This window comes from Coenobita brevimanus, chromosome 86 (assembly GCF_032717465.1).
Source record: "Coenobita brevimanus isolate Jiangsu-jjx chromosome 86, ASM3271746v2, whole genome shotgun sequence".
In the NCBI taxonomy this organism is placed as follows: domain Eukaryota; kingdom Metazoa; phylum Arthropoda; class Malacostraca; order Decapoda; family Coenobitidae; genus Coenobita; species Coenobita brevimanus.
This window is the reverse complement of record NC_137039.1, coordinates 22,256,034-22,274,360: the sequence shown is the minus strand read 5'-3', so window position 1 is coordinate 22,274,360 and position 18,327 is coordinate 22,256,034. Positions and strand designations below refer to the sequence as shown.

Genomic DNA, 18,327 nt, shown 5'->3' with positions numbered 1-18,327 from the left:
TTTTTTTTTTTGGCTCAAACATCCGCTTTTGGTGAGAAACATCAAAAATTCATAGAGAAATCGCTCACCTGAGGTTTAAAATACTCGATCCAGGTAGGAGTACTTCCTTACCTTACAGGGTTTTCTATCAGGCTGGCTGCAAAGAAAATGAGTTCTATGGGAGGATAACTATTCCACACCACTCATAAACGGTATTTATTTATTTATTTGGTACGAATTTATATGTAGTACGAGAGTATATTGGTTTTCAAACGGTAATATAGGCATTATAAGCATTGTTTCACTCACTAACTCATCACCATTCCTGACCTTTTTTGCCACATTACCTGATCATCATTTCTGACTGTTTCATCCTCTAATGTTTGTCCTCCATATTGTCATCGATTGGGGAATCACTCTGGCCTTGAATTTCGTACCGTGGCATGACATGGCTTTACTGGCCAGGTCACTGATAACAGGTGAATTGCTGAGAAAAGGGCATGCAGGGGGGGGAGGAGGTCATGCTGGGTAAGGCATTGTCCCTGCCTGGCATCTTGTAGAGGAAGGTGTCCCGTGTATACGTGCCAAAAATCACTCACGAAAATTGAAAATTGTGCAAATTAGGGACCTTGCAATGTTGCCGCGTTAATTTACGTCTCCGGGATATGAGTGCACATCATGTGAGGACGTGAATTCACGTCTCCGGGACGGGGCGGGTTAAGAGGAACCTGTGGAGTCACATGCAGAGACAGGATGACAAATGAGGAAATATAAAGGAGCGTTGTGGTGTGGATGTGGATGTGAAAGGAGGACCACACTGAAGTGGTTTGGCCACTTGGAGAGGATGGAGGGTGAGAGACTGATGAGGAGGGTGTATGTGAGTGAGGTGGAGGGGGGGAGAGGAAGGGGGAGGCCGAGGATGAGATGGAGTGATGGAGTGGAGAGGTATATGAGAGAGGGGGGTGTGAGTTGGGAGCAGGTCAATGAACTGGCGGGGGACAGGGCGATGTGGAGGCGATTTGTTTGTGGCCACCCTGTACAGGATTGAGGCGTCTGGCAATAGATAGATAGACAGATTATATGCAGTATCCTCGCATCCAAGACGGGTTTGTCCAAGACGTTTTGCATCCAAGACAGAGACCATAAATAGTAATTCAATGTATTGCAGTAATACGGTTGTATACGTCCAATACAGAACCAACAGTTCATAACAGCCCAAGTCCGAGAAGAATACAGCTATGACTTTCTCACCCAGTCCAACACAGTTCCCGTGCCAAGGAGAGTGATGTGGATGCGATGTTGTCCAATAAAATATTGGCATCTGGTCACGTGATGAGCAGGTGGGGATTCCTTTTGTCTCCCTCACCAGAGCGTCGTGGACACATTTATCACATGTTGCACACAGCGTTTGCTCCTAAGTTATTGCCTTTCCTTACATAACCATACCTAGGAAACTGTCTGCTAACCCCCTGAAGCGCCGCCATCTACCTCAGGCTACTAAGCTGGAGATAGCAAGCTCAGAAACACACACTTTCAAGGTGAAATGTGTTTTGGTGCCAAAACAGGTCTAGGTTGATGTTTTTAGGGGCACTTTTCAAAGATTTTGTGACAATATTCATTTTTTCCAGAAGGTCTTGTGTTGGTCCAAGACATTTCTCATCCTAGACGGGACCTCCAGGCAACAATATTACCGTCTTGGTCCCGAGGGTACTGTATATAAAATATATATTTTAGCATTGCCACAACATGACTACTCCTATGCTATTATTAACAATTCATTGGTGGGTAATTATTCATTTGGAAAAGGAGGGATGGGAAACATGAGGAACAGAGAAGGAAGCCAAGAGCAGTGTGTATATGCACCAAGGTCGTGATGTCAGTGTCCCGTGGCTGTTACGTCACTACGTGGGTATTCTGAATATTGATTGTGGCCTGCGTAGTTGTGTAAACCACAAAAATTTTCTGTGTATATGCTGAATATGCAGCACTTGGCATTACTGTGTATAATGTGAATAGTGCAAATGATGAATGTGTCAACAGCATACCCACTGTTGAAGGTTTACTCTACACAAGAAATGATGGAGCCAGATATCAGACAGGATGGCACAATGATGGCAAAATTAAGATTGTCTTCTACCATAATTTGAATGGTAAATTAGTACCATACCTCACAAAAGTAAACTGAGATAAATGAAACAACCTGTAAAGAAGAGAAAGAAGGTATCAAGTGGAATATGTTTAAGATCTGAATAAAGAGACTAATGCCAATTTAGCAAAGAATGACCAGGACACACACACAAATATGCTATTCAGTTCTATGCTGGTGCTGGGTCAAAATATGCTTGAAAAAAGTAAAACAATACATAGACCTGTAAACAGAGACACAGCTAGTTGCATCACAAAAGAAACCTAGGGATGCAGAGGCATAAACAAACCCTGAAGTCACTGACAATTCTATAGTAAGGTGATCGTACCTTGTAAATCATTATAACTGGAGGCAAGTGGTAATGTACCCTTTCCTCAGCTTTCTAAATCTGGAATGATTCCTCCAGTCACTAACTTCTAATGTCTGCCTTGTGCCCTGAAGTAACAGAATAGCTTCCCTCCCCCTTAAAGGTGCCTCCAGAAGGAGAGGGTGGAAAGTGAGAGAAGACCAACCCAGGTAAAATTAAATCTACTGAAGGGAGTTGTAGTAGAAATATTTCCACTACAAAATTCCTCCCTAAAGCTCAAATGCATCAGGAACAGGTTGTTATATATATCTGACTGCTAACAATGCCTAAGGTACAAGAGAAGGGAGAATTTAATGCAATATACGTATACAGTACATAATTATGTACCGCTGATTTCATAACTGTACTGGTTAATTCTGTACAAACTGGCCTTGAAACTATGGTGTGGACATCAAATTGCAAAGCTGCTGCTGTTGTTAAGTAACCCTGGTCTGTCTGGCTGAGCAGCTGCATCAACCGCAGGCAAGAAACTACCTCTACAGGACCATTCCATGCAATAAACTGATGTTCCCCTTGTGGTAGACAGTGCCTCACCACAGCACGGCATGGGGAAGTTTATGGAGGTTTGGTTCCAGGATGAATGTCACATTTGCATCTCTCCATCCACTCAACATGGGTACCATAGTAGGCTCCACATCACCCTGTTACTTGGGTATATGCTTACCACCCAGCACTGTAAATGGTTTTCTCGTTTACAGGAACATTAGGTTTGTCACTCATTATATATTCAACTGAAGCATAAAAATGCAGTAATAATACCAAATAATATTTTCTATTAGCCATATAGATTAATGGCAAGTACCAATAGTCTACAAAGGATATAAATCTACTATATAAGTCTACATGAACTGTATATAATCTCTAACCAGCATTATTACAGTTTACAGTGTTAGATTTGGGGGACACAGCCAAAGCATGTGACGAACTCAGAGAAGATGGACGGGCACTCTTGGTCTACACAGTCACTGGTCACCCCTAGGCAAGGTGTAGCATTTGTTAGCTTGCCATAATGATAGCAGTTGGATGGTTAGCATAGTCCCAAGAGGAACTACCATGGGACGACATAGGGTAAAGGCCCAGTAGCTGGCCATCCTCTGCACTCCCGGTTGGGGAACTCAACCACATTTACCAAGTAGTCAAAGTCCACGATGAAAGTACTACTCTTATGTACAGTATCTATTATACAGAACATACTATTGGAGGCTATGCCTCCTCCATTTTCCCTGTACCAAGTCCTGTGGAAGAACTCAGCTCTAAACCTAGCAAGGCAATATCTGACACAGGAAGGTGGCTGCTTGCTCGTGTTCAATGGGTCTGTTCATCCAGACTCACCAGGGTAGAGTAACAATTGTGCCTGCTTTCAGTTTATGTTACTCTGCATGGTAATGACACAGAGTACTGTAGCTAAAAAATGTTTAAGTTGGCAAATAGCAAGGAACCCAAACAGACTCATATTGAAATGCCACATCTGTTTAATGCGGCCTATTATCTCCAGACAGCAAGGCTTTGATATTCCAGACAGTCTACATCTAGTGAAGAGCCAAGAAACTCTTAAAACAATGTAGCTAATTTTCTACTACATTTTGGAATTTTACTTACAGTTTACTTTGTGGACTAACCAAGTAATTTGCTTTATAAGCTTATCTCCAACATGACATATGACAACGTGTGGTCAAGTAATACATCTACACAGTAAAATGAATATCACCAAAACAAGCTTTTTAATGGTTATGCAAGTCCTAACTAAGAAACATTCTTCCTAAAGTGAATAAAACTGTCCTAGGTCAAAATGGTTAAACGTAATTACTGTGAAGATATTAAAACAGAATCAGCATACTGTACTTTAAGTATCTTGTGGTCCTGGGTGAATGGCTGTGCCAGAAGCAGCATAATGGCACCAAGGTTGACCATAAAGCCATCAGACACATAACTCAGCCCAGTTAGCTCTCCCGCTATGCCACCTTGGATGTGCCACAGGCCTGCTCGTCCACTGTTGGCCATCAGACACCTCTCAATCCATTCCAGTAATGCTGTCTTGGCCGTAGAGGACACCTGTACAGCAAGGGAGTAATGTTAAGCAATATTAACCTCATCACCATAAAACAATTTCCCACTTTTGGCTTTCAGTTGCACTCTTACTCATCTGGTCTTCCCCTTCTAGAACTGGCCTAAACTTTTCAATTCTCAACCCCCAATCTCTGCCCTCATTATTAATGCCACTCAACACTTGCCTAACTCTTTCCATTTCATCTTTCATTCTAATCTGTTTCATTTTCAATTCTTTGTCAGGGTCACTGGATATGATCACACATTTACTTCTTTCCACTGAGTCTCGCACTATTTTTTCTCCTGTACGATTTTAAAATCTCCATCTTCTAATCCACTCTTAGTCATTTCAACCCTATTCTTATTTTCCTGCTACTGCTCTTCTATAATTTGTCTGTAACTTATTAATTCTTTCTTTTCCTCAATCTGCCACTCCACTTGCACTTGTTTTTTCTTCTACTGCTGTAGCCACACTCTTTGCTTTTCCTAACCATCCTTCAGTTTCTTCTTCAATTCATAATTTTTCTCTCTTCAGAAACAGAGAGAAACATTACACACCAGAAAATAAAGGCCCTAACCTCTATGTGGTACATTTACAAATGCAATGAATGAATAGAAGGAGGGAAGCAGTCCATATAAAGAGGGTAGAAAGGTTGTAGAAGGATGAAAAAAAAGGTAGAATATAAAAAAGAAGTGCAGATGCAATTGGGTAAATATGATTTGGAGCAGATGGAGGAGGTGGAAAGTGTGTGCAAGGTATTCACAGAAGAAATCTGTGCAACACATGAGGTGATTGTTTGGGGTGAAGAGAAAATGAAATGGGGTGCAAGGAACAGCATGGTGGAATGAAGAGGGGTGACAAGTTGTGGCACAAAAGAAGAAAGTACCTGTATACAGTAAGTGGATGGAAAGCAGAGGCATGGAAATTAAGAGATGGAATAGAGTGTTATATGTAGAGAAGTGGAGAGAGGTGAAAAGATTAGGAGAGAGGTGAAAAGATTAGTCAGATGGAGTAAGAAGAAATTAAATGTAGAGTCTGAAAGGAATTAGAATGTAATGTAGAAGGAATGTAAGAAACTGTTCTGGATGGGGGTTAAGAGAGTAAGACATGGTGTTAAAGAAGGTAGTTGGGGAGTGAAAGATAAAAATGGCAGACTGCTAGTGAAGGAGCGAAAAAAGGGAGCAGATGGAGGGGAAATTTTAAGGAACCTTTAAACACAGACAATGAAAGTAACACGAATATAGATGGCTGGGAAAAGGCTGGAAGAAGGAGGAAGACGAGAAGGGAGGAAAATATCAGTTGGATGGATGCAGCAAAAGTAATGAAGAAAGTCAAAATGGGGAAAGGTCCAGGCATTAATGGAGTGTGAGGTGAAATGCTGACGCACAGAGAAGAGATAGTTGTAGAATGCATGTGGAAAAAGTGCAGTGTGGCATGGGAGGAAAGTAGAGTCCCTGAGGATTGGAAGGCAGATATAATTATTTCCCTGTACAAGGAAAAAGGGGAAAAAGAAGTGCAAGGTAAACACAGGGGCATTTGTCTTTTTAGTGTAACAGGAAAAATATATGGTAGAATACTTATTGACAGAGTTAGGGAAATAACAGAGGAATTAGTTGGAGAAGAACAAGGAGATTTTAGGAAGGAAAGAGGTTGTGTTAATCAGATATTCATTCTTAGGTCTTTAGTGTAAAAGTTACTAGAGAAGGGAAAGAAGTTGTATGTGGACTTCAGGGATTTGAAGAACGCAGGGAATGTCGAAATTATTGAGAATGTATGGAGTAAATGGAAAGGTGTTGAATGCCATAAAGAGTATGTATGATGGGGCTAAGGCTGCAGTGTGTGTGTGTGTGTGTGTGTGTAATTCACCGGGTCGGTCAGGATCACTTGATGATTGTGATCGTCAGCTTTTACCCTCCCGGAAAGGAACTGAGAGCTCATATAGTCCGATCTAAGGGCAAGATTGTGACCTTCACACATGCACACACCCATCCCCTTGCTCAAGGGGAACAGTAACCACCCACTTCATCAGTGAAACTTTTCGCAAGCTGAGCGAGGCACGAACTCCCGTCTACCAGATGGCAAGCGAGAACGTTACCACTGTGCCAGCGAGCGGTGTGTGTGTGTGTGTGTGTGTGTGTGTGTGTGTGTGTGTGTGTGTGTGTGTGTGTGTGTGTGTGTGTGTGGATAATGATCCATGTGAATTTTTCTATTTGAATATTGGATTGAAACAGGGATGTGTCATGTCTCCATGGTTGTCCAATCTGTACATGGACGGGGTTATAAATCAGATACAAAGTACGGCAGTGTATGCAGGAGTGGCCCTAATGAGAGAGGGCAGTGTTTGGAAACTGTATTGTTTAGTGAAGATAAAGAGGAACTGCAACACTTGGTGAATGAGTTTCCAAGTGTAAAGTGGAATCTAAACGTGAATGTAGGGAAGAGTAAAGGTATGGTCTTCAAGAGAAATGATGTCATTGGATGACCAGTGAGACTGGATCATGACGAAATGGAAAATGTGAGTGCATTTACCAGTAAGTACTTGGGTAGTGTGATGAGTAAGGATGGAAATTTGGAGGGTGAAGCGCTTGAAAGGGTACAACAAAGAAGAATGGTTGCTGGTTCTTTGAAAGAAGTGATGAGAAACGGGGATGTGAATGTGGAAGTAAAAAGGTCACTACATGGCGGTACACCAAGCCCTTGTTTTTCGACTGATCATTACTCAACAATTCGTTGTTTTGACATCTATAAATCTATATCCTTCTTCGTTGTCCGACATGGTTATCACTGCCATTTCGACAACTCAAACCATGCGCCACCAGACAGACCGGCTGGGCTGCGTTAATCTCCAGCACCTGCTCTGCTGAATGGTTGCCCATTCATCCATCTTCATTTCTATTTGACCACGTGGAATGCTACAGCGCCACCATGGCTCCACCCAAGAACCCTACTACTACCCCTGTCAAGTGCAGTCATGTGCTCACCAACCCGTGTGAGTGTTTACGTTAAGAGAGAGGGACCAGAAAGAGAAAAGAAGGTGGGAGGCGGATGAGCGATGGTGCGGGGATGAGGTGAGGGAGGGAAAGTAGTGGATGTTGAGTGAAATGTGAAATGGTCGTCACATTATTTGTCTATTTTCTTTCATTCAGGGCATAATATAAAAGAGTTACAGTAATATTCGGTAGGTAATTCTGCATTACACTTTGAATAGTGGTGTCAGATAACAAGCTATAGAGTGGTGATACCAAGGGATGGCTTGAGAAATATACTGACGTGACAGATCAAACATTAGTGCGGTGCCAGATACTTGTGTTTAGGCTTATCCATGTATTTTGACATCAGATGCAGAATGGAATCTGGATGGCCTTTACTTCAGTTATGTTTGTGTAAGAAACGTGCTCTACCCTTACACGTAATTAATTTTGGAACTAAATATCATATGCAACCTTTGACATGGCTGTGTCCCCAGGAAATATGATCATCCTCCCAGCATACACTCCCTCTATACAGTCACAATCAAATCAACTGTTTTATGGTATATCTGTTTGAAAAGGCTATTTTAAAAAACTGAGCAGATATGGTAAATAAATCTGATGTCTGTGCACATGGGTGGATATAATAACGACATCTCTCATTTTCTGTTGCTTGGAGAACATGCTGGTATAGGTCTGAATGGCCATCCAACAACACCAACACCCTCTCATCACCTCAGAATGATATTTTCCTCCAACAAAAAACAGCTAGTTACAAACTAGTGGACAAGGCACTAGTGTGTTGTGCTGGAATCTTCTGGCTCTGCACTAATGTTTGATGTTTGTCACATTAGCATATTTCTCGCACAAGCCAGCCCTTGACATCACCTCTCTGAAGTTTATTATCTGACGCCGATATACAAGGTGTAATGCAGCATTATCTACTGAATATTAACTCCTTTATATCATGCCCTGAATGAAAGAAAACAGACAAATAATGTGACCACTACTTTGCATTTCATTCTCCCTTCCCTACCTTCCCTCCCTCCTCTCCCTCACCCCATCCCCGCACCATCGCTCGTCCCCTCACCCACTTTCCTTTCTGTCTCTGGCTCCTTACTCTACTGTGACCTGATATGCACAAAGGAGCCAGCCTGAGGCAAGGGGTACCGGATGCTAGGTGATTATGACCACTACTGTACTGTGCCTTTTCCTCATTAATGTGTTAGAAATGAAACATTAAAAACATTCCTTCTGTTTAATGAATATAAGGTGTAAAGTGATAAATACTTTTTTTTTTTCCATCTTTAATGAATATTTTTTGAATGACGAACATGGTCAGGAACCTAACCCCCCCTATTTCTTAATAATCTTATGGAAAAAATAGATTATTCGACCAATTCATTATTCAACCACTTTTTATGGAACACATCCCTGTTGAATAGAGGGGGAGAGGTGTATTGTGATACCAACTCTAAGGCATGGAAGTGAAGCTTGGACCTTGCTGGAAGGACACAAGTCAAGAGTGAGAGCAGTGGAAACGAGTTATCTGAGAGGAGCATATGGAGTTACATGGAGAGACAGACTGACAGGTGAGGAAGGGAAGAAGCATTGTGTGTGGATGTGGATGTGATGGAAACTGTTAGGAGAAATACTCTGAGGAGGTTTGGTCATGTGGAGAGGATAGAGAGCGAAAGACTAACGAGAACAGTGTATATAAGTGAGGTAAAGGGGGGGAGAGGGAGGGTGAGGCCAAGGATGAGATGGAGGGATGAAGTGGAGAGGTATATGAGAGATGGAGGTGTGAGCTGGTGGCAGGAGGGTGAAATGGCAGGAGACAGGGCAACATGGAGGGGATTTGTCTGAGGTCACCCCTTACGGGATTAAGGCATCTGGCAATCGATAGATAGATAGATAGATAAACAGACTGACAAAATCCACTCCTGTATTTCCTGAAGCCTTCAACATTTCACCAATCAACATAGACACATTTGTTACCTTCCCTAAGTCATGCTTTTCAACCAGTCACCTGGAACAACACACTCATATATCATCAAATTTATCAAATCACTAAATAAATCCACTCCTGTATCTCCTGAGGCCTTTAATATTACAGCAATCAACTCAGACACATTAGCTGCCTTCTCTAACTGCATCCTGTTGATTGCCCTGCTCACAACAGCAGCATCAATCAAAGGCCATGGTCAAACACTGAATTCAATGACTCCAAACCTTCCCTCCTCCAGTCAAACTCTTAATTCAGCAACTGGTTATAAAGATATCTCCAAGAATCTTTACTATTTCTTCTGTCCATCACTACCTTTCCTTTATTATTCTTCACACACTGCTCACCTATGATATTCCTATTTTCTCTCTTCATCTGTTTTGCCTCCTTATATACCACATTATTCCTTTCAGCACTATTAAAGCTATCCAGTAGAAGTCTCTGAGACTTAGATTTTGCCCTATATACCTAATTTCTGGCCCCACACATGGCAGTTAAGTATTCCTGTCTGTTACCACACCTTTTTCATTCCCCAAAATGCCTTTTTTCCCTCCTAAACTACAGTTTCTACACCCTTGTCCCAATAACATGTTATCGTATATCTTGGTGGGTCCCTTGTCCATCCTGACATTGAATAAGTAGTTCTCAAAAGACTGTTCTTGAGAGCTTTGTACTGCTTATCAACACCTGTCTACAGCTTACAGTTCCCTGTTCTGCCACCACTCTGCTCATCTTGCTATAGAAGACATTCCTTACTGTTTGTTTTTTCAACTCATATCATGCAGCCTCGTTATATGATGCCTTGTTGTAATAAATCGTTACAATGATAATTAAAAAGTTATAGTCTCGATACAATGTTAAAAAATTAATCGTGGTTTCGTTACAACGATATTTTCTACAGACACCTCCAAGAATCTCTTGCGGACGTGGTGATGCACACAGCCGAAATGGCCACCCAGTGTTTACACTGGCTGTGATCATTGCCTTTCATTCTATTTTGTGTACAAAAGGCCACTGAAATACCACTGTTATCACCAAGCAACAGTGTAACTGCTTAACAAGTAGTGCAGTGAGCAATATTTGGTGAAATGATAGTTTTCTGTGTTTGAAATATTGAAACTTATGACTTGGAATTCATGTCAACCTTATGTAACCATCATCCCCTTTCCGGGCCTCTAATCAGCTGACTAAGCCAAGATGCCTGCCCAGTGTTTACAATGGCTGTGATCGTTGCCCTTTGTTTTATTTTGTGCAAGGCCACTGAAACACCACTACTATCACAAAATAAGAGTGCAAGTGCTTGACAAATAGTACAGCGTGTGATATTTTGTGTGAAGAAATCATCCAGGCTTTCCAACTGTCCCCTGACCTCGAGGAGGGGGGGGGGAAGGACCCTTGGTGATGATTTGTACTGCATCACCACAGGACAAACTTCAGGTGTGTGGCAGCGGCTTTTTAGGCTATTTTAGGCTTCACAGTCGAGATCACCCTCCCTAACCACACTGAACCCATGTTATAATGACCTCATTATGTGATAACTCATTATAAAATGGGTACTTACTTGATGCAACCCTACTGCTTATGAGGCTGCAATTTATTTCCTTCCAGGGTGCATTAATTATTGGATCAGTGTACTAATGCCACAACAGAAAAATGGCATTATAAATGCACCCATCTGATACTATGGGTGAAATTCCACCAATATTACAGATGCAGTATGGAAGGAGTTTACTTTAGCAGACTGAAGAGGATAAACAATGCTGTTTTTCATCTACACCCCCACCCCTGGCTGTCTCCCTCCATCCCCCCCTCCCTCCCCCACCCTAGCTCGTCTCCCATATGTGTGTGTGTGTGTGTGTGTGTGTGTGTGTGTGTGTGTGTGTATTTACCTATTTACCTATTTGTATTTACCTATTTGTAGTATACAGGAATTGAGCAATGCTCGTGTTGTCCTGTCTCCATATCCACATTTATCAAGTCTACCTTTACACACATGAATGTTTTTCTCATCCACCACCTCTTTGTCTAAGTCGTTCCAAATATTTAAGTATTTACCTAATATACCTAATTGTGATATACACGGAATGTACTGTGCTCGTGGGTTTCCATCGCTGTTTCTCAATAAGTCAAATTTGGCTTTAAACTCATTTACGTTTTTAGACTGGACAATCTCTTTGTCCAGGCTATTCCATAAGTCTATACTTCTGTAAGGAAAGCTATATTTCTTGATATCCTTCAAGCAGCTTGACTTTTTCAATTTCATTCCGTGTCCTCTTGTTGCTCTCTTATCCCATACAAACAGATCTTCTTTGTCAATTTTATCTACTCCCACCATGGTCCTGAACACTGCAATCATGTCTCCCCTCTTTCTCCTTTCCTCTAAGGAAGGCAAATCCAGTTTTTCCAGCCTCTCTCTGTATGACAGGTCTGTCAGACTGGGGACCATCTTGGTTGCTGTTCTTTGTATTCTCTCAATCTTGTTTATATCTTTCTTTTTGTGTGGGGACCACACTACCGCTGCATATTCTAACCTGGGGCGGATCATTGCCACTATCAATTTTTTCATCATCTCCTCATCCATATAATGAAATGCTACTCTTATGTTAGTCAAGAGTTTATAAGTCTCTCCAACTATCTTGTTAATGTGCTTTTCTGGTGACAAACTATCTTGGACCAGCACTCCCAAATCTTTCTCTTCTCTCCTTTTTGTGATTAATTCATTACCCAATAAATAATTCAGTGATGGCCTCCTGGTACTTTTACCCATTTCCAATATTTTACATTTCTTTACATTAAATTTCATTTCCCACGTCCGGCTCCAATTGTGTATCCTATCCAAATCCTCCTGCAGTATTTTACAATCCTCCTCAACCTCTACCTTCCTCAAGATCTTTACATCATCAGCAAACAGACTTGCATAACTGTTCACTCCATCTACCATATCATTTACGTAAATCAGGAACATTACTGGCGCCAACACCGAGCCTTGAGGGACTCCACTTGTTACTTCCCTCCATCCAGACATCCTATCCTTTATTACTGTCCTCATTTGTCTGTCTCTCAAAAAGTCTCTCATCCATTCCAGAAGTTTCCCCTTCAGTCCTCCTATATATTCTAGATTCCACATTAGTCTTTTATGAGGTACCTTGTCAAAGGCCTTCTCTAAGTCTAAGTACACACAATCCACCCAACCATCTCTCTCCTGTACCACGTCAATCGCTCTTGAGTAAAAGCTCAACAAGTTAGAAACACATGACCTTCCACTTCTGAATCCAAACTGACATTCAGCCAATATATTCATCTCTTCCAGATATTTTATCCATCTGTCTTTCAGGATTCTTTCACACAATTTTGCGACCATGCTGGTTAGAGACACTGGTCTATAATTCAGGGGTTCTTCCCTGTTTCCTCCCTTGTAAATTGGTACCACATTTGCCCTCTTCCATTCTTGTGGCACTTTCCCCTCTTCCAGTGAGCATACGATTAAACTGTGAATTTTATCCGCCAGTTGTTCTCTGCATTCCTTCAGTACCCAATTAGAAATTCCATCAGGTCCTGGGGCTTTCCTTACATCTTGAGTTTCCAGTAATTTATACACTTCCTGTACATCCACTTTTATATCTTTTATCACCGGAACATTTCTAATCACTCCCTCCCCTTCCACAAGCTCCTTTTCTTTAGTAAAAACTGACTGGAAACGTTTGTTCATTATTTCTGCTTGCATTGCCGCATCCTTAAAGACCTCTCCTTCTACTTTCAGTCTGGTGATTCCTTCCTTTTGTTTGTTTGCCATTAACAAATCTATAAAACAGTTTGGGTTCATCCTTGCATTTGTCTATTATACCTTTTTCAAAATTCCTTTCTTCTTCTCTACGTATTCTTGTGTATTCATTTCTTGTTCTTTTATATTCTTCCTTTGTTCTGTTGTTACCTCTCTTTCTCCAATTGTTCCACGCCTTATCTCTCTCTTTTTTTGCTATCATACACCTTCTATTAAACCACTCCTTTTTCCTGTTTTCTTTCCCTCTTACTCTTGGTACAAATTTTTCCACTCCCAAATTACAGAGGTCTAGAAAGATATCCCACTTCTTCTGTATCTCTCTTGTTTTTCTGAATTTTCTCCAATCCGCATTTTCAACAAAGTTTCTCAATCCTGTAAAATTTGCTTTCCCAAAGTTGTATCTTCCCTGTCTATGAAGCTCGTCTCTTGGCTCGACGTTCCCTATTAACATCTGGAACTCAATGACCACATGATCACTTTTTCCTAAAGGACAGAGATATTTCAATGATTCTATTACATCGGGTTCTTTGGTGAACAGTAAATCTAACCTTGCTGGTGTGTCCTCACCTCGAAACCGTGTCTCTTCTTTGACACATTGCGTCATCACATTATTCATTATTATATTTAATAACATAGTGCCCCATGAATCCTCGCCGCCTCCCGAGTACCATTCCTCCCAGTTCACCTCTTTACAGTTAAAGTCACCCACTAAAATTATATTATTGCTTTTCTGAATTATTTTTTGCAAATAGCTAGCCATATCTGACAACATCTCATGATATTCGTCATCCTTCCATGCTCTCGTCTTTGGAGGAACATACACTACCGCCATATCTCTCTTAACATTCTCTCCAGTTTCTATCTATCTATCTATAGCCCGACGCCCTAATCCCGCAAAGGGTGGCCGCAGACAAAACGCCTCCAAGTCACTCTGTCACCCACCATTTGACTCCCCTCCCCCCAACTCACCCCCCCCTCCCTCATATACCTCTCAACTCCATCCCTCCACCTCATCCTCGGTCTACCCCTCCCTCTCCCTCCCTCCACCTCACCTACATACACCCTCTTAGTCAGTCTTTCATTCTCCATTCTCTCCACAATGTCCAAACCACCTCAGTGTATTTCTCGTAATCTTTTCAACCACATCCACATCTACCCCACAACGTTCCTTCACTTCTTCATTCGTCAACCTGTCCCTCCACGTCACTCCACATGCTCCTCTCAAGTAACTCATTTCCACTGCTCTCACTCTTGACTTGTTCCCCTCTTGCAAGGTCCACGCCTCGCTTCCATACGTCAGGGTAGGGATCACAATACTATCATGCAGTGACTTCTTAACTTCCATACTCACCTCCCTATTTCTCATCACTGCTTTCAGTGTACCAACAACCTTTCTTCCCTGCTGTACCCTTTCACGTACTTCATCCCCCAAAGTTCCACCCTTACTCATCACACTACCCAAGTACTTGAATGCACTCACATTCTCCATATCCTCACCATCCAACCTCACTGCACACTCTGTGACTTCATTCCTCTCAAACACCATAACTTTACTTTTGTTTACATTAACTTTCAGATTCCTCCTCCTACACACTGTCCCAAATTCATTCACCAAACCTTGCAACTCCCATTCATCTTCACTCAACAATACTGTATCATCAGCAAACAGCAACACCGGAAGCTTCCAAATCTCACCCTCATTCATTAGGGCCACCCCCACATCCACTGCCCTACCTTGTACCTCCTTTACAACCCCATCCATGTATATACTAAACAGCCATGGAGACATTACACACCCCTGTTTCAGTCCCACATTGAGATCAAAGAACTCACTCAGCTCACCATCCACTCGCACCGTAGCCCTAGCTCCCTCGTACATACTCTTCACAGCACTTAACAATTTCCCCTCCACTCCATATATTCTTAATACCTTCCACATACCTTGCCTATCTATTCTGTCAAAAGCTTTCTCCAAGTCCATGAAGGCAGCATACACTTTCCTTCCCTTCTCTAGATACTTCTCCACTAAACATCTTAGAACAAATATCTGATCTACACACCCTTTTCCCTTCCTAAATCCCCCTTGTTCTTCTCCAACTAGCTCCTCTGTCATATGCCTAACCCTATCAATGAGTATTCTACCATGTATTTTACCAGTCACACTAAGAAGGCAAATACCCCTATGGTTACCACATACTTCTCTCTCCCCTTTTCCTTTGTACAGAGGAACAATTATACCTGATTTCCAGTCCTCTGGAACCCTTCCCTCTTCCCAAGCCAATCTACACAACTTCCATATCCACTCCACAACAATCTCACCCCCATACCTAAGCATTTCACCCACACACTCCATCAATTCCTGGGGCCTTTCCCAGCTTAATCTTCTTCATCGCTTCCACTACTTCCGACCTACTGATCTCTTCCTCCTCTCAACTCTTCTTCTCCCAGCCATTCTCCAACCACTTATACTCACACTGCTCTCACTCTCTACATTCAACAAATCCTCAAAGTGCTCCTTCCATCTCCTCAATTTCTCTCTCTTCTCCACCAACAATCTATTATTCCTATCTTTCACTCCCCTACTATTTCCCCTTTCACACTGCCTTATTTTCTTTACCTCCTTCCAAAACAATTTCTTACTCTCCCTCCATTTCATACTCAGATTCCTCCCAAACTCTTCATCCACTTTCTTCTTACTCTCCTTCACCAGTCTCTTAACCTCCCTTCTCCTGCTCACATATACCTCTCTCTTCTCTCTCTCATCTTCTCTCCTACCTCTACTCGCCAACCATTCACCATATGCCTTCTTCTTTTGTTCCACAGCTCGTTTCACCTCATCATTCCACCATGCTGTCCCTTGCACACCCTTGCATCTCCTCCTCACTCCACAAACCGCCTCACACGCTGCGCTTATCTCTTCCGTGAATATTTTACATGTCTTCCACCCCTTCCATCTGCTCTAGCTCATACCTTCCCAATCTTTCTTCCACTATGCTCTTATACTCTGTCCTTTTCTCACTATCTTGCAATTTCTCCACTCTTCTCACAGGAGCTGCTTCCTCCTGTCTTCCCCTTCGCCTCCTCAACCACTTTCTTTGCAGCTCTACCTTGGCCATCACTAAGTGATGGTCCGAGACTCCATTCCCCCACCCTCTCCACACCCTTGCATCCAACACTTGTCTTCTCATTCGCTCATCCACACACACGTAGTCTATCATTGCCTTTCGTTCAATAAGTTCACCATCCATCCTCCTCATTACTCTCTATGTATACTGGTGGATCATCTAATGACGAAAGTAGGTGTTAGCTATTGCCAACCCCTTACCAGCACAGATGTCCACCAAAGCACTACCATTCCCATCTACTTCAGCTGGTACACCCCACTGACCAACCACTCCAGTTTCTAATTTCATATATATCACTTCAGCCCAGCCTTCTCCCATTTCCACAGTATCTACATTTATGTTGTTCTTCACTGCTATCATCACTCCCCCTCCTTTTTTTTCTTTCCTGTCTTTTCTCCACAGTTTGTACTTACCATCTCCCAAATGAACATCAATATCTTCTCTTAATTTGGTCTCTACAAAGCACATGACATCAGGTTCATGTTCTCTCAAGAAATCGTTAATTTCGATCTTTGTCAATATGAAACCATCAACATTAGTATATATCACCTTCAAATTATTTTTGATGTTTTTAATATCCTCTTCTCTCCTACTCTCTATCCGTACCACTTCCTCAACTTCTGATCTTTCACAGCCATCCCCCTTAGTTTCCTTCACTTCTACTGTATTTCCTTAAATACCACTTCCTTACTTTCATATCCAATACTCTCCAAAAAAAAGTATTACATTCTTCCTCTGTCCTCTTATCATTTTTTCCCTTTACTTCTTCCTTTAATGATTTTAAAACTTCTCTTTCTTCTTTATTCAGATCTTTTCTTATTATAATATTTTCCATCCCCGCCTCTTTGCTTAATTTCCAAGTCACTTTAAGTATCTCATTTATTACACTTTCTGATGTAAACTTGACTCTCACTGGTCTTGTTTCCCCTTTCTTATAAGGCCCTATCCTCCTTACTTCCTCAATTTCTTTTACCCACTTGTCTCCTTTGGGGTCAACCTTGCCTAGTATTCCTCTCACCAGGTTCATGTCTCTCTCGAGTCTTACGAACCTAACCTTTTCTTCCGCTTCCCTGTTTCCAAATATTACTACACATCTGTTCCTTTCTACAGTTTCTCTCATTATTTTCTCTTTTTTCTTCAGTATTTTCACTACATTTTCTTCCATTTTCTTCTTGTTCATTTCCCTTTCTTCTTGGATGATCTCTCTTAAGCTGACCACTTCTTTCTGTTCTTCTTCTACATGTGCCCACTTTGCCTTAGGCTCTTCTAATACATTACCCACCTTCTCCGTTTTATTAGTACTCTCTTCTAGTTTCCTCCTCAATTCAACATTTTCCCGCTTCAAATTCCTAATCTCTTCATTCGCTGTTTCATTGGATTGGATCAGACTCTGTATGGTAGTATTCGTATTTTCAGACACATCCTTTATCACTAGATTATCTACTTTCTTTTCAAGTTCACTAATCCTCATAATTAATGTTTTAACCAGGTCCATGACACTGGTATTTGTGCGTGCGTGCGTGCATGCGTGAGTAACTGATAATGGTGAGTGAGTGAGTGGTGAGTGAGTGTGTGAGTGGTGAGTGAGTGAGTGAGTGAGTGAGTGAGTGTGTGGAGAATGAGTGAGTGGTGAGCGAGTGGTGAGTCAGTGAAAGTGGTGAGTGAGTGAGACTAGCAGGGTGGAGCGTAGTAGGGCTGTTTGGCTTTCTTACCTCCTTCCCTGTTCCCCCACCCTCCCCCACCCCCACTTGTCTCCCTCCCCCAACCCTGCTTGTCTCCCCATTCCCCTGTCCTCCCCCATCCTTGCTTCTCTTCCCATTCCCTGTCCTCCCCCATCCCTGCTTGTCTCCCCATTCCCCTGCCCTCCCCCACCTCCATTTCCACTTGGTGCACTGCCAGCAATCTGCC

At 42.1% G+C, this 18,327-nt stretch overlaps 1 protein-coding gene across 1 annotated transcript in view; it reads right to left on the bottom strand.

Annotated features, from left to right (window-relative positions):
* Positions 1–18,327, bottom strand: part of Ube4A (Ubiquitination factor E4A) — a 200,247-nt gene that overhangs the window by 137,004 nt on the left and 44,916 nt on the right. The window contains exon 6 of the mRNA XM_080280834.1: positions 4,335–4,544. Within this exon, the coding sequence (XP_080136960.1) occupies positions 4,335–4,544 (210 nt within the window). The remainder of the gene's footprint in view (positions 1–4,334; positions 4,545–18,327) is intronic.